We start from the raw sequence: 17,208 nt of genomic DNA, 5'->3' as shown, positions 1-17,208 counted from the left end.
GACAACTTCCTCACTGTAAAAATAAAAGCAAGTTTGACCTATAGCAGTATTTCATCAGAGTTGTCTGTGTTTAAATTCTTAAGACTTACCTCATTAATTAGGGCCTCTAATTTGCTCTCCATTCCTAAAAGTCATATATTGGTAAATCACTATATCCATTTCTTTTTCGTCCACAGTAAGCTAAAGGCTTAAAAATACTATCTCCTCCCCAAAAAAGTTTAATGCTGTTTGTACTCCCAACTCACTTTCCATAAGATGAAACATTATTAGATTTCATGTATTTATCATACAAGAGAAATTCCCTATTTTATAACTAGAACAGATAAACACTTGTTTAAATTCAACCCTGGCTTACCTCAAGAATAAAGTTTCTAGACACACTGCTTGGATATCTTTCACAGCATTTTACCTATAAACTCAAAATGTCCATGGGCCAAGCATATTTCAATCCTCTCATTGCACTACAGCTCATTTTAAAAATTGTGCCCACAAACCCTAAATCTCTCATATTGGCCAACAGACTAAGCATAACAAAAATGAAGAGCAAAAGTTAACCTTAACTATAACTCTATATGGAATAAGAACTTCATTCTTAAAATACTATAAATTCTTGCCATTAATTGGTCCATTATTCCAAAAGCAGCTTTAACTTTTAACACCTAACGTGTGCATACCCCCCTTTTAAAATAAATTTATTTTTTAGAACAGTTTCAGGTTGATAGCAAAAATTGAGCAAACCCCCTGTCCCCACAAACCCAGATCCTCCCTTATCATCAGTAGCCCACACTGGGTACACTTGTACAATCAATCAACCTATACTGACGCAGTACTAATACTCAAAGCTCATAGTTTATATTAGGGTTCACTCTTGGTGTCGCATCTTCTACGGGTTTTAACTAATATATAACATGTATCTACCATTATAGTATCATAGAGAATAATTCCACTGCCCTAAAAATCCAATGTGCTCTATTCATCCCTCACTTATTTCTTTTTAAGTCCTAAACTGCAATAGCAATTAAGACATTCTAAATGCTGAAATGACATTCAGAATCTTAAGGATGAAAAGGTAAGGTGAAAGCCAGGGCAGAAAAAATAGGACAAAAATAAGAGCAAAGGAAAAGTAAAAGAGAGTAGCTGTATTTTAAGAATCAAAACCCTTCATCCCTTAAAAAGCTGAAGTTACATCCTTTAAGTGCTGTTTTTCCTTCCCATTCCCTTCCATGAATTCTGAGAGGGTTTTGGCTAATACACTGTTAACTGAGTCTTCTTAAGTAAGCAAAGCAGTTAGTTATAGCTTAAGTAAATCCCTGCTCTACATATAAACATTTATTGGAAGTGACTCATACCTTAGGCTCACTTACTTTAAAGATACTAGTGGCAAAAACTATAAACAGCCTCAGTTGGATGCTCTCTTTGATATCACATTGTACCTAGGCTCTACAGTCCTCTACAAAATATTCATGAATAGGATTAGCATGATTAAACATAAGAGATTTTATAATCTACACTCAGACTTTCCAAATGTTAAGTCCATTCCTTTCAACATATCTGTTCTTTATTCAGCACAAATGATGTACCACCATATAACATCAATTCTTTTTGCAGGCTGCTGGATCTCATCTGTTCCTTAATCATTGCTCACCCTCCTGGACTGATGCAATCTTATCCTTGCCAGCTCTCACTTTCAGTATTATTCTCTCTCTAATCTATCACTAATCACTAGCTAACTCCTATTACTGCTCTTAGGAGATTGAGTCCTACTGTAGTTTCCAAGTGTCCTAGAAATTAATTCCAAGAAGCCTTACCTTACCTTTGTTTTCAAGTCTTCAATCAGGTGTCCCAGATTACTTCTCCCTCCTTATTTTCCTCTTCTATCACCCTCCCTTCTACCTGTTTTTAATGCCTTTTACCTGATAGCCCTCCATTTCCAGCTCAGGGACTTCTCACATGTTGTACTACATGCCTGGAATGCCTCCTTCCCCCCATGGCAATCTACTGGTCAACTTCTGATCATTAAAACTTCACTCTCCATGAAATTTTGTCAGATCACTATTAGGAAATGCTACTTTTTCTAAAATAACGGATCACAACCCTGGGTGCACAGGGAAATCACCTGTATGTGTGAAGTTAAGTTTCATCAATGTAGGGGGGTGCTTTAAATTTTTAGAATAAAATACTAATGCTCAGGCTCCATATAAGGCCAATTGAAACAGACTCTCTATGCAAAGGACCCAGATATTGGTGGTGATGGGTAGGGGGCTGTTTTTTATGTCTGGTTGTTTTTAATTTCAAAGTCCCACAGGTGATTCCAAAGAGTAGCCAGGGTTGTGAAACCACTATACAGACTCTACCCAGTTTAGAAACAGAACTCCCACAACTACATTTATCTAATGTTCTCTAAACATATCTGTATCTCACACCACTAAAATACACTTACCACATTGTCCTGACCAATGCATATGATGTAAATATGTGAAATTGCCCTTCATAAGGCTTAAACACTTCACAGTGATTTATATACTCTGAGCCCAGGGTTTCTCTTCAACAAAATGGGTAAAATACTGTTTACCTTGCAGGGTTGTCATGAAATCCAAGCAAGATACTGGCCGTTAACATATTTAGGGAATCAACTGACTTTATAAAGGGCGCAAATGTTAAATCCCTTCAGATATCAAGAATAACACCCGGATTCAACTTTTAAGAAACAAACAGAATTCATGTGGCAGTATGGAAGACACAAGCTATCTGGATGAAGATGAGGAGACAAATGCTGACCAAGAGCTATAATCAAAAAGTCATTCTTTGTATAGTGTAGACACCTTGCAAATTTTACTGTAAATGTGTCCCATCCTGATCCTGTCTTTCCTTTAAATTTTTTTTATATAGCCCAGGGAGGTGTCTGATTCTTCCAGTCCCTTGGCCACACTGTGTGAGGAGAGTTGTTTCCAAATTACAAACAAGTACCTGCAGGTGGTCGACCAGTTTTCATGCTCCCCCTACCTTGGTCCCTGTGTCTACAAGCACCCCGATATCTCGACAGAAACCTGATGCCACGTCTCCTTTACCAGAAATGTAAACGTGAAAAAACCAGATTCCCTTCAGTATCAAAACAAGGGTAAAAAGTCATAAAGTTAAAACTCAGACGGGTATTAGAGAAAAGAAAATAGGCCAGTAATAACAAATAATGACAATTTCAGTAAAGTGACAGGGGCTATAAGGACTGGTGGTACTGTATTAAGAGAAATTTTGAGGATGAATACGGGCTTATCAGGAAAGCACACCGTAAGGGATAATGGACATTGGTCTTGGGCAGAGGAGGTGAAAGGGACAGCATTTCCAGAAGACTCCTAACTTCAAGAGTCTAAATAAAGAGCCTAAACCTAAAAAGGGAAGTGGTAATCAGGTACACACAGAACAGCATACTTCTATCGGTACTTACCATACTATACATCAATCATTTATTTACTGTTTTTGAAGGCAGGAACTGTGTGTGCCTTATTCTTTTTTGTATCTCCAACACCTATCAGAATGCCTGACATATAATAAGCTATTAATAAAAAGGTATTTAATTAAATCTGCAGTAAGAAAAAACTATGAGATCACACTTTTGTGATCTGGCATAATCACTTATGGTCTATATACCAAAACATCCTCACTCTCTAGTAAATACCCACTTGGACTGCAAGGTTGGTTGTAGTGGACAACAACAAAAATAAGCAGTACCAAAACCAGAGAGCCCTAGGCAAAGACTAGATTTACAAGCACAACTTTAAAAAGGGACACCTCCCTACCCATTTTACTCCCAGGAGACAGTAACAAAAAGTTAACTGAAGATTAACCAACAAAGCGGGGCACCTAGGTGGCTCAGTCGTTAAGCGTCTGCCTTCGGCTCAGCTCATGATCCCAGGGTCCTGGGATCGAGCCCCGCATCAGGCTCCCTGCTCAGCTGGAAGCCTGCTTCCCCCTCTCCCGCTCCCCCTGCTTGTGTTCCCTCTCTCGCTGTGTTTCTCTCTGTCAAATAAATAAATAAAAATCTTTAAATAAAAAAAAAAGATTAACCAACAATGAAATGATATTTCATTTCATTTGAGCAAGTTTTCACAAGACAAATCCCAATAAGCATGAACCTGAATTTATTTAGCTCTCTATATAAGTACATGGCACAGTATCCACTATGTGTAATCAAGCCCTTAAATGTTTAAGATGGTTAGGTTCTAATGCCTATTTTCACTTAGGCACTATAATACCATTTTTATTACTTTAATCAAAAGAGATACGATGTGATGGGAGGGCAACGTAACCTATATTAACTCTACGCTGGACCAGAAGAATGAAAATGAGTTGTACCCGAGGCTTAAAAACCGTATCTATTCTATTACAAGTATGATCTCAAAATAAATAAACACCTTAAAAGATTATTTTAGGTTACAGGACAGAGGTGTTAAAAGCAAAGCAGATGGCTGAATCCGAGAATTAAGCTTTGCAAAAGATGAATATAATATTAATGACAAGTATACTTGTGACAGAATGAGTCCAGATGATCTCTCAAGGAACCCTGTTCCGGATATTCCACACTCAAGCCTCCTTCCCTATTTAAACAAGACACAGGCTTAACTAGCTCTTTGTTATTTTCTAGATCTTAAAAAATTATGACACACAAAACAAGTTGACACATAACCTTTCTCCAGAGTTCCAAAATTTTTGCCTTAAGAATCAAGTGACTAGGCAATGAACATAGATTCCTGGGTTTCTGTGATAATTCTAGAAGCAACAAGTGACTAGTGAAAAGGGCTTTAATTTAAAGCCTTAAACTGCTGAATTTTTATCCTGATAGTTAATAAAATGTCAGAATTCATGATCTCACCAATTCGGAAAATTTAATTCAATGTTATCAGTTGTAGGTTTTCTGAGCCTCTTGTAGCAGTAGAAAAAAATTTTACTACAGGGGCTTTTACATCTTAAAAAAAAAAAAACCCACTGAAGTACAAAAAGTATACAACTTCAGGGGCACCTGGGTGGCTCAGTTGTTAAGCGTCTGCCTTTGGCTCAGGTCATGATCCCAGGGTCCTAGGACTGAGCTCCACATCGGGCTCCCTGCTCAGCGGGAAGCCTGCTTCTCCCTCTCCCACTCCCCCTGCTTGTGTTCCCTCTTTCTGTCAAATAAATAAATAAATAAATCTTTTTAAAAAAAAGTATACAACTTCATACCATCATCCACAAGCACTTAAAAAGAGAACTAGGAGTGAAAGAACCTAGGGTTTGGTTGAGGTTATGCCCCTAATTAACATGTGATCTTGACAAATAATCCAACCTTAGATTCTTCACCTATAAAATGATAAATCTACCACCTTCCTACCATGCATTACCTCATAGGGTTTTTTGTGAGGATCCAATTAGACAACTGTTTGAAAACAATGAAGGCCTACATGAAAAAATGCTCAACATCATTCGGCATCAGGGAAATACAAATTAAAACCACAGTGAGATACCAGTCAAAATGGCTAAAATTAACAAGTCGGGAAACAAAAGATGTTGGCAAGGATGCAGAGAAAGAGGAACCCTCTTACACTGCTGGTGGGAATGCAAACTGGGGCAGGCATTCTGGAAAACAGTATGGAGGTTCCTCAAAAAGTTAAAAAAAAAAAAAAAATAGAGCTACCCAATGACCCAGCAATTGCACTACTAGGTATTTATCCAAAGGATACAAACATAGTGATTCGAAGGGGCACATGCAACCCAATGTTTATAGCAGCAAAATCCACAATAGCCAAACTACGAAAAGAGCACAGATGTCCATCCACAGGTGAATGGATAAAGATGTGGTGTATATATATACAATGGAGTATTACTCAGCCATCAAAAAATTGAAATCTTGCCATTTGCAACGATGTGGATGGAACTAGAGGGTATTATGCTAAGCAAAATAAGTCAACCAGAGAAAGATAATTATCATATGATGTCATTCATCCGTGGAATTCAAGAAAGAGAACAGGTAAACATGGGGAAAGGGAGGGAAAAATAAAATAAGACGAGGAGCGCCTGGGTGGCTCAGTGGTTAAGCGTCTGCCTTTGGCTCAGGTCATGATCCCAGGGTCCTGGGATCGAGCCCCGCATCGGGCTCCCTGCTCCACGGGGAGCCTGCTTCTCCCTCTCCCACTTCCCCTGCTTGTGTTCCCTCTCTCGCTGTGTCTCTCTCTGTCAAACAAATAAATAAAATCTTTTAAAATAAATAAATAAATAAAATAAAATAAGATGAAATCAGAGTGAGGCAAATCATAAGAAACTCTTGATCAAAGGAAACAAACTGAGAGTTGCTAGGCAGAGGGAGGTGGGGGCATGGGGTAACTGGGTGATGGACATTAAGGAGGGTACGTGATATAATGAGCACTGGGTGCTATAAGCAACTGATGAACCACTAAACTCTAGCTCTGAAGCTAATAATACACTATATGTTAACTAACTGATTTTAAAGAAAATTATAAAGGCCTAACTATACATATATGGAAGCATTATCATGTTACTTACCATGTAAAAGGAAATTATTAATCCACAAATTTCCCCATTCCACCCACTCCACAGAGCCACATAATGGTACCTAAACAACAACTGTATTGCTACGTTGTTCATTTTTATTACCTACATTCACACAGTCCGTTCTCCAAAGTCTACATATGACATGCAAAGATGAACTAGCAAAAGAATAAATATGGCAAAATAGGTAGGAGAATTAGGCCATTTAAAATCTTTCCTAAAGATTGCCTGCTCTAAACTCCAAGATTCCCAATAAATCCTTTGAAATCTTTACCTTCATGATTTCAGATGCTTAATTAAAGCATTCTGTTCACCAACACTGTGATCTTCTAGTTACTATACCATTATCACTTTTTACCAGATCATTCCAACTGGGCTCTATAACACTGCTCCCTAGCGCCCTATGACTGAGAAGCAATTTCCTTCACATCCTTATTGGGCTGTAGAAAGCTGTGTATGGTTCCTAAATAACAGAATTCTCCCTTTACTGCCACAGTTCTTGATAGTCTGGTTTCTGTGCTATGCAAGACAGGTTCCTGGCTGCCACTACAAGCTGTAAGAATCCAGACAAGTCCCTTAAAGTGACTTGGGACTCTGTTTCCATATTTATAAAAATGAGAACTAGGTTAACTTCAAGGATCTTTCTGGTTGATCTTTCTCTTCAGATCACATATATCAATGCTGTGACTAAGAGACCCCAGAAAACAATCCCATCAGAGTTGCAGCTTCCAAATATTCAAAACATTTCTCATCCCTCCCCCAGTCTCCGAAGGATAATTACAGACACTGTCAAACAGGTGAGAGATGTTTTAACAGTGCTTTTCAAATTTCCCAATAAAGACTACCTAGCTATGGTGACTGGGTGGCTCAGTTGGTGAAGCCTCTGCCTTCAGGTCAGGTCATGATCCCAGAATCCTGGGATGGAGCCCCATGTCGGCCTCCCTGCTCAGTGGGGAGCCTGCTTCTCCCTCTCCCTCTGCCTGCCACTCCCCATTTGTACACGCTGTGAAATACATAAAATCTCAAAAAAAAAAAAAAAAGCTATCTAGCTACGTAACAGTAAGAGTGCAGGTTTTAGAGTCACTGGATTCCAAAAATGAGTTGAATCAAAAGAGTAATAGGAAGCCACATGCAAAAAAATAAATTATACATGACTATCCAATTCCAGAAACTAGTCTAATTTCGTAACAGGTTATTGCTTGTGGTGGGGAACAATCTCAGTACATCTGATCTCTGTCATTTTTAACTTCAGAATACCAGAAATGTCAGATTAGCTTTAGCAGATCACTCAATTCCAGTCAACTCTGGGGATGTTGTACTAAGAGGCCTGAATGGAGTGGGGTGGAGCAGAATAAGGAGATGGTAGCCTAGATAGAAGGGTTTCACTTCCAGGTAAGATGTCATCAGAATGGTTAACTTAAATGTTTGAAAACCAAAGATCCAATAATGAATGATTCACTCAAAAACTATATGCAAGAACCTCTGCTAGGCACATGGAGGAGATACACAGATGAATTCAGGAAACTGAAGAGGCTAAGTATTTTAATCCCGTAACACCCTGACTGTGGTTGAAGTGGATGTGGGTAGCCTGCCATCCCTCAATTGGATTCTCTACACCACCTCATCTCCAGTGCAGTTTGAAAATATAATATTAAAAGAAATATACCCAAATATTAAAACTTCAGGAAATATGCTGCCTCATGAATGATACAGAATGACTTAGGAATTCAGAGGCTGACTATCCATCTGGTTTTAGTAATTAGTGAAGACTTAATGGGATTAGTTTTAAGCAGGGCCTTTAAAGATAAGAATAAATTCATTTTAGTTTACCTGTTGGCCCTCAGAATATGTTTTATTTCTATATGAGCATCAGATTGGAGAAGCATGCTCTGAAACAAGGACAAGTATCACCATTAGGAAGCATGCGGAACATCAAGTCACCAGTTAATAGCAGTCTACAGCAGCCCTTCTTCACTGATGTGATTTCCATTGTCTCAGGCATTACATTAGTGCTCATCCAACTACAAAGTTTATTTTTGTTACAATAACCACTAGTGTTTTATCCAATACAGATGTGCTATAGAAGTGGAAGGAAACAAAACAGCTTCTTTAATGTGAAAAAAGAAAGCTTGTGGGGAGTTTCCCAGGCATCTTTTTTTCTACTGTGACACACCACTATCCAATGCAAATGACCATTCCCTTCAAGTTATCTACTTTTACCTTCCACCAATTCCATCATGCATCTGAGGGGCATAAATAGGTATATGACTAAAGCTTGGGATAATACACATTGTAACAATTTCCATTATGACCTAATCCGCAAACTGCTTTGAAATGTGACTTTAGGTTATTAGCACCTATAGAAGAACACAAAGCTCTGATATATATGTTTGGATTTCTGGTAAAGGCAAAAGGGCAAAGGCTGAAAGACTATTAAAAGTCTCTGTCCTAGAACCCTAAAATGAACCAAAATTATTTCAAGTTATGCGTTTAATCAAAAAAACTGTTTAGAAAAAAATAAAAAAATACAAAGCTTTCAAATGCCATATGATACTGGTTTTTTAAAATATGTTTTGTAGGGGGGCGCCTGCATGGCACAGTCGTTAAGCGTCTGCCTTCGGCTCAGGTCATGATCCCAGGGTCCTGGGATCCAGCCCCGCATCGGGCTCCCTGCTCGGCGGGAAGCCTGCTTCTCCCTCTCCCACTCCCCCTGCTTGTGTTCCCTCTCTCCCTGTCTCTCTCTGTCAAATAAATAAATAAAATCTTTAAAAAAATAAAAAAATAAATTAAATAAAATATGTTTTGTAGTAACACCTACAATCACAAAGGCTTAGAATGTAAAGAACTTAACACATTTTATTGCACCCCCAAATTTTATATGCAAATCCTACTTTCATTGGAATGCAGTGAACCCTCGTTCACCTAAAAAAGAAATGACAGTAACAGTACTGTTTAAGGACGGTAATTGGAAGAGAAAATAAAAAGAAACCCCAACCCAAGAAAAGGAGACATCGCTTTCCCAGTGGTGTTACTGGTAACTACTAAAGCTCTAAGCGGTATACGTGATCTTTTCACATACAGGGTAATGATGTTTCCGGCTGTTAATGCAAATTATCTCAAATATAAGGGGAAAAAATCATTAGCTATATGAGGTCTAACAATATATCACACAGGTAACAGGGAAGTCAATCTAGCTTCACATAACTTGGTCAAACTTGCTTAGAAACCAGGAGGGTGTGGATGTGATAGCAACGTTACTACTGACTAGGCAAGAGGATAAAAAGCCATAAATAAAGGTGTCAGGGAGATGGAGTCATGAACACCGCACACACCTATTACATATCTCTAGCTCTTCCAATATTCGAATTGAAAGAAAATTGTACTTCTCTCTCTCCATGTGTTTTCTCCTTTACAATATAAATTATTCCCAAGCCTGGCTAGCATCTCACTCCACACCCCAAGCTAGTGACATAAAACATTTTCCCCAAGAGGAGCCTATAAAAGATACGTAAGCCTAAGGCTTTTTCTTTTCTTTTGAATTAAGCATGTATGTTCACCTCATCTTACACTTCTCTCTCAGTTACCTCTCCAGAGAGGGTGAAAAATATCAACATCCGGTCGCCCACCCCACCCTCTCGGTAATGCATCGCGTTGACTAGGCTCATCCCTCTCCCTCCCTTTCAGTCTCATCACCTCTGAGAAGCTTATCGAACACTTCTTCCCACTGCTCCCCCCCCACCTCCACATATTCATGGCCGAGCACGACGTTCTCCGCATCCTTCTTCCAAGGAAGGGACTAGCAAAAAAAAAAAAAAAAAAGAAAGGCATGCTCGAGAAGCGACAGGCGAAGAAGCCTGACCAGCTTCAGGGTTGGCCTTTTTCCCCCTGCATCGGGCCGGTAGTCGGTTCTCTAAACACTGAAACCACTGGTCTCCACGCTCTCCCCACCCCACCCCACCCCACCCCCGAGATACTGCCGGAAAATGAAAAGGCCGGGGTGAAACGCGAGGCTGGGTCCTCCCTAAAGAAGCCCGCTGCCCCCGGCCCCGCGGGCTGGAGTCCCCGGGGAGGATGGAGATCGCAGGAAGAGCGGGGACCCCCGTCCCGGGACCGTCCGCCTCACCCGCCCGAACCCCCAGAGATGCGGCCGCGACACCCAGGCCATCGCCAGCGGCCCTTCCCCGCCCCCCGCACTGCAGCGGCTCCCGGGGCGGACCCCACGCCGGCCTCACTCGCACACACGACACACACAAAAGCACCGCGGCCGCCGCCTTCCCGCCCCCACAGCCCGGCGGAGCAATCAATGAGGCGGCCGGCCCCGCGTCCCCTCCATGAACACCCGAATGCGGGGCCCGGCCGGTAGGGGCGGCGGCGCGGCTCACCATCGCTCCGCTTGATCTCCACGTAAATCCCGATCTGGATCTTGCCGAAGTTGGCCGTTGCCATCACCTCATCTGGAGCAGCGGCGGCGGGCCGAGGGAGGGGGACTGGAGGGCGGAAAAGGCGGGGAGGGGGCGGGGTAGGTGTGGGAGGGGGAGCGGTTGCCCGCGGCCGCGCCGGCCCGGGCGACAGCGTGAACGCGAGTCGGGGCCGCGAGGAGCAGCGGCAGGGAAGCAGGCGGAGGCCCCGGGCCTGCAGGCCGACGGGAGGACGCGCACGCCGGGGCGTTGGGGTGAAGCGAGGGCCGGGGCCGTCAGGCGGCGCGGGGGAGAGTGGGAGGGCCCGCGCCGCCCGCCCGGGAGCCGACGCTGGGGAGGCGGGGCGCCGCGCGCGTGCGCAGAGCGCGCCTCCCGCGTCTCTTCCTTCTTGACCAGCCTTTCCCCGCTGCGTTGAGGCGCCCCCCCGCGCAGCTCCGCGGCTGGGCGGGCGGGCGTCGGCGGTGGCTTGGTCGGCGGAGGGAGCGCAGCGCGCGTGGCACCGCCCCGAGAGATCCAGGGTCGGGTTTGATTTCGGCGCGCGGCCTCGAAGAGGCGGGAACCCGCGCGCTGGTGCCTTCCTGTCTCTCTGGCTTCCATGATTTGTCCCTGTGGCCGGAATGGATTAAGGGCCCTATTGGTTGTGGGCTTTGCGAGTGGGAATGTGGGGCTGAGCGACGTGAATTTAGGGACCGGCCATTGACAGAACGGGCATAGTGTTTCATCTTAGAGTGTCAGCTGTGTTGCCACTTAGAGGGGGCCGGCCCAAGTAAGGTTTCCCATCCAGTTACGGAAAAGGGGAAGAAAAACCTTTGCGGTGTCACCCACCCTTAAATCCGAATGAAGATCCTCTTCTTCATGGCCTTGCCTTATAGCTAGCTCATCGCGACTCAAACATAAACCGTGTGCTGGAGCCGCCTTGACTGTTCCGTTTATGGTGCATCCGAAGCTGGTGTCTAGTCTCTGCTGTAGGTAGGGTTCAAGACTTTATTTGCTCTGGTCCATAAAGCCAATAACTATGATTCAAGGACAGAGGGCAGACAACATAAGGTTGACTAAGGAATGTGCCTTTTCTGCAGAGTCACTTGACTAGTCTGACCACATAAACATGAAGAGAAAGACTCTCCACTCTGGGAAAGCAGGAAGACCATGTGGACAAGGAACATGGAAACTGTTTACAGCACCATGTAGAAACCAACAAAAGTGTGACTTTTGCTTCTAGCGTTCAGACGTGTTATGGAGGAAACACACTTTTCGTGCCTTATTTTCTCTAGTCATTGTTAATCTCTCTGGAATAATAACTAAAAATATACAGTTTTAAAATTTAAAAATTGGAAGCTAGATACATGTGTGTTAAGTGCATATGTGCATATATGCACACGCCTAGAATTTTCAACCCAATAAATCAAGACAAGTAGACCCTAAAAAATGTTGAAAGACTCAGGACTCCATCTGTAACTTGAACATATTGAAGGCATACTCGTCAAAAGAATGAAGTTTCTTAAATCCATTTAAAAGTAAGAGTAGTTTATATGGGAGGGGAAAAAACGCTGGGTAAACAACTTAGAAAAAAACGTCTACTTTTTTTTTTTTTTTTTTAAGAGAGGGAGAGTGTGGGGGACTTAGGGAGAGAGAGAATCTTAAGCAGGCTTGATGGCCAGCGTGGAGCCCCTTCTGGGTCTCCATCTCACAACCCCAGGATCCTGACCTGAGCTGAAATCAAGAGTCAGGTGCTCAACTGACTGAGTGACCCAGGTGCCCCATACTGTCTGTTTTTCTATTCCAGAAATGACTACTGTAATTCTCACTTCAGAACCTCTGTTTCAAAATAAGATTTGACCAAATCAAGATTTGGTGGTTTTTTGTTATCTTAAGAGTTTTATCTGAACTCTTCGGGTTCTGCCTACTAGAACTCATTCTCTGATGTCTCTATGACTGAGGTGTAAAGCATCTATTTATTTGCTTGAAAATGCTTTACAGAATGCAAGGAAATCAAGCTGTACAGCTTTTAAATTTAAAATTGCTTCGTAAAATATGTTTTATAATGGTTGCTGACACATACCTTGTACCCTGTGGGTTATGTAATTAAGGAGTCTAAACCTTTAATCCGTATACAAAGGTATTTTAAAAAGATGTATATGATCCTGCTCCATAAAAAAGTATATGAGACATACCACATATCAAATATAAAAACCTTTCTTTTGTAGGTCATACCCAAAAGGCTTATGTTTTTTGGTACATCTCAACATATAAATTTACCAAGACTTGCATCTTGGGCTTTGTGTGCAAGTAGCCTCCTAAAGAACAGTCCTGAATAAATGCAATGAGGCTATGTTTCCATCAACATCCAAGATCAAGATCAAGAATTCTGACTGTAGCTTGGGCATTAGCAAAATATATAACCCTAACTATACGAGTGAATGGCACACACTGACATTTGTTCAATGAGTTAACTTGTTAAACTGCTCTGAATCTCTGTTACCTCTTAGAATAGGCTGGAAAAGTATTCTCTCAACTGCAGAAAGTTTCTGTGAGTGTCAAATGAAATAATTAAACACCGCAGTGCTTTGATACTTACAAAGTATAATACAAGTTTAAAAACAAAGTAAAACCATCCTATAAAAAATAAGCCAGTACTCTACTATGATCCTATTAATTAGAATTTTATGTCCAGTGACATAAAATGAAACACAGTTGGCATCGGCTCTGACCCTCAGCACCTCACATTTGGCAGGAGAGCAAGAGCTTTACACATCTGTCTGTATTCTTTTACCCACTCCAGGCCATTCTGGCAGAATAATCTTGCTCAATGATCATTTCTGTCAAGTCATAACCTAGTAAGAGTGGTTGCTGTTGACCTATCCTATCCTGAGTTGATAAACTGTTTTTAAAAAATCACTGTTATTTTCATCCAACCAAGCCAGTCTCCTTTTTATGCCTGGAATTCTTTTTAAAAATGTCTGTGCTTTGGAGTCTTTAGTACACAAACCTTAAGAGATTATTCCAAGGAAGAGGCTGTCAAACTAGTGAGTTTTGAGGCAGCAGCCCGCACTCCCCTTAACCAGTCATCTGCTCCTCTGGTGGAGAGTAGAGGTACAACTTGGCTCCAGTTTGGCTCAGATTATCTGTACCTGTCTACATCTTCTAACTGGAACTTTTCCATTTAGTATTCGCATCTATTCTCAATTACTCCCACAGTTTGTGGATCTAGGATCAAATGGAGAAAATAGGTAGGGTTAGCAGAGACTGTCTTTGGTTTTAGTATTGTCCACTTTTGCCCAGAACTTTCTTGCAGACTTTTTTTTTTTTTTTAAACCTTTTGGTGGTGATTCCCCTTTCCCCTTAATTTACTCCGATTTAAATTCTAATTAAACTGGTGTAACTTCACTGTAATTAATTTTAGTCCTTACACAAATATATTAAAAACGCCTGGAGATACAAATCCCAATTTTACCTGCTCTAAAATATCTACTCTTTTCTTCTCCTCTGGATTTCTTTCCATTGCCTACAAACATGTTCAGGCAATTTTTCTCTTGAGGAGAAAAAAAAAATCTCCTCTTGATCCTTCACTTCCTATTTAAATTCCATTCTATTTTTCACTTTCCCTCCCCTGCCAAATTCTCAGATGAGTGCTCTAAATACTCACTGTCTTCATTCCCCATCACTCATTCATTTCCTAAGCCCTAAATCTGGATTCATTCCTCTACTGAATTGTATTTTTTAAAAGTGAACAGCTACCTTCCAATTACCTCATTAAATGGACATTACCATCTTTATTTGCCTTAAACTCTGAAAAAAATGGTCTACCTACTTTCTTCCCTACAACACCTTGCCCATTCCTGCCTCAGTTTCTGCTTATCTAATAAATGACTTGCCCTTCTCTTTTCTTCTCCACTTAAAGCCTTTCCATGTGGCATGGTGCACTGGAAGTCTCCCTTGTTTATGGAGCTTTCTCCTCTCAATTTAATCTATAATGACTGTCCTATGTGGGTGATTCTCCCCCAATCATGATCATCACAAGGACCTAAGAAAGATTTTGAACAAATACAGAAGCACAAACTCTATTCCAGGGCCTAATGGTTTAAAATCTCCCGGGCGTGGGGGGGGAACACTTAATGTGGCCCACTTTTTATGAATAAACCAGGAGATTCTGAGGTATAAGTACAACTGATTTAAATCTGTATGTACAACTGGTTGAGATCTATTGATTATACCTAAATTCCCATAATTCAATATTTTCTGTACATTGGCCACTTAGAGACTCTGTACTAAATAGACTTTGATTATTTTCCTAGTCCACCTTCTTCATTATAATTCTTTCACTTATACTTTCTGATAGTGTACTGAAATGGATTAATGGTAAGCTGTTGGTAGAGAGCTAATGTACAAAACCTTTTAAGGTCTATATTGGACTTAGATCTATATAGAAATATCAAATCATATGGTGTCACATTCAATTATTGTCTACATTGAGACATTCCTAATATTTACACTTATTATTGTAATGTTTGCTTTAATTTCCATTTACATGACTAATCCCTCTCAAACATAGGAAGTATCAGTGTTTCCCCTTATGCTAGATTTTCAGTAATTTGATGAGCATGAACTCAGAAATAATAGGAAGTGGTCTTTCACCATCTGCAGTAATATATCCAAATTTAAAAATCATTTATATATCCTGGGGCCTCTGGGTGGCTCAGCTGGGTAAGTGGCCAGCTCTTGATTTTGGCTCAGGTCATCATCTCAGGGCTGTGAGATCCATCCCCATGTCAGGCTCTGTGCTGGATGTGGAGCCTGCTTAAGATTCTCTTCCTCTCTCTCCCTCTGCTCCTCCCTGCCCCCCCCCCAAAAAAGTCATTTATATATCCTTACAATAGTTGTTGTTAATTCAGGAGCTTTAATAAACTCTTATATGTCACAGAGCATTGGTGATATAAACCAATATGACTAATGGTATGCTACACGTCCTCATTACATATTTTAAAAAACTATGAGCAGTGTTTAGTTTTCTCAGTGTATTCAGGCCAAATCAAGCACAACTAGAAAGAATGGGTCTCACTAAAATATTTCTTTTTTTTTATTTTAAAGAGTTTTATTTACTTATTTGACAGAGTGAGAAAGAGAGAGCGAGAGAGCACAAGCAAAGGGAATGGCAGGCAGAGGGAGAAGCAGGCTACCCGCTGAGCAGTGAGCCTGATGTAGGGCTCCATCCCAGGACCCTGGGATCATGACCCGTGCCAAAGGCAGACGCTCAACCTACTGAGCCACCCAGGGGCCTCAAAATATTTCTTATTGTTAAAAAATAGTACTTGATTTTTTGGGAATGATTTAAGCAACTTTACAGAAGGCAAAGTTTCCAATAAATAATAAGCCCCCAAGCATGCCTTATTTTCCTAACCTTTGTAAATACACATACTTAATTTTGATGGCTGTTTGGATTCCTTGTTTAAATTGAAAACGTATGTTATATACCATTAATGGAGCATTGTAGGGACAGAGTAAATACATTTTCCAGCTGTGGAAATATATTAAAGACATTTTTTTACATCATAGATTTAGTTTTCAGTTAAGAGATTTTTTTGGCTTGATTCATTTCTTATGACTATTTCATTGTGTTTTAAACTAAACACTTAACAATTTTCAATAGCTACATAACACTCCATATATTTCTAAATCGTTTCTGCTTACATATTCATTGTATTGTTGGGTTGTCTTCAATATTTTACCAAGATAAAATTCTCATTGTGAACATCTTTGTAAAACTTTTTTGTTGTGGGCCAATTCCTCTAAATGTCTGCCCCCTCCCCACTCTAAAGTAATCTCCTTGAGGGTAGGAAGCTTATCTAATGTTCTTCACTGTATCCTTGGCACATAGAACAGCACGTAAAACACAGATGTTCAGCAAATATTTGTGGAATAAATGAAGGGAAAGCTTGATAACTGCATTATATATTGTCAACTTAAAGCTTTTGATTTGATAGTCTTTTCTCCTCCTGAAAGAGCTAAATTGGTAATGTATTTCCTCATTGATATAACCCAGAAAATCATATTTAATGTCAGTCTTCTAAACCTCAAAAATCTCTAGTAGACATAGATTATTACATATGTAACAAATGCTCATAAAACTGTTTTTAATACCAAAGGATAAAAAGTAAAATGAAAGTGAGACCCCCCCCCGCCCCTCCAAGCCCTCCTTGGCCTGGGAGGAGCCCCTGTTAATACCATAATAATCTAGTAATCCTCAAATTGTATCAGGCAC

The 17,208-nt window shown here is 40.8% G+C and overlaps 1 protein-coding gene across 3 annotated transcripts in view; it reads right to left on the bottom strand.

Annotated features, from left to right (window-relative positions):
* The window catches only part of KIF2A (kinesin family member 2A), a 72,629-nt gene extending 61,422 nt beyond the window's left edge, over positions 1-11,207 (bottom strand). For 2 of the 3 annotated variants that reach the window (XM_044916826.1, XM_021702034.2), the window contains exon 1: positions 10,917-11,021. In XM_044916826.1, coding sequence (XP_044772761.1) covers positions 10,917-10,980 — 64 coding nt within the window. In that variant the 5' untranslated portion in view covers positions 10,981-11,021. Of the gene's footprint in view, positions 1-10,916 lie in introns of all 3 variants that reach the window. The other variant, XM_044916827.1, reaches the window with a different exon arrangement.
* Between the last annotated feature and the right edge of the window lie 6,001 nt (positions 11,208-17,208).

The sequence above is a fragment of the Neomonachus schauinslandi genome, chromosome 7 (assembly GCF_002201575.2).
Source record: "Neomonachus schauinslandi chromosome 7, ASM220157v2, whole genome shotgun sequence".
In the NCBI taxonomy this organism is placed as follows: Eukaryota; Metazoa; Chordata; class Mammalia; order Carnivora; family Phocidae; genus Neomonachus; species Neomonachus schauinslandi.
This window is presented reverse-complemented; position numbering and strand designations above follow the sequence as displayed.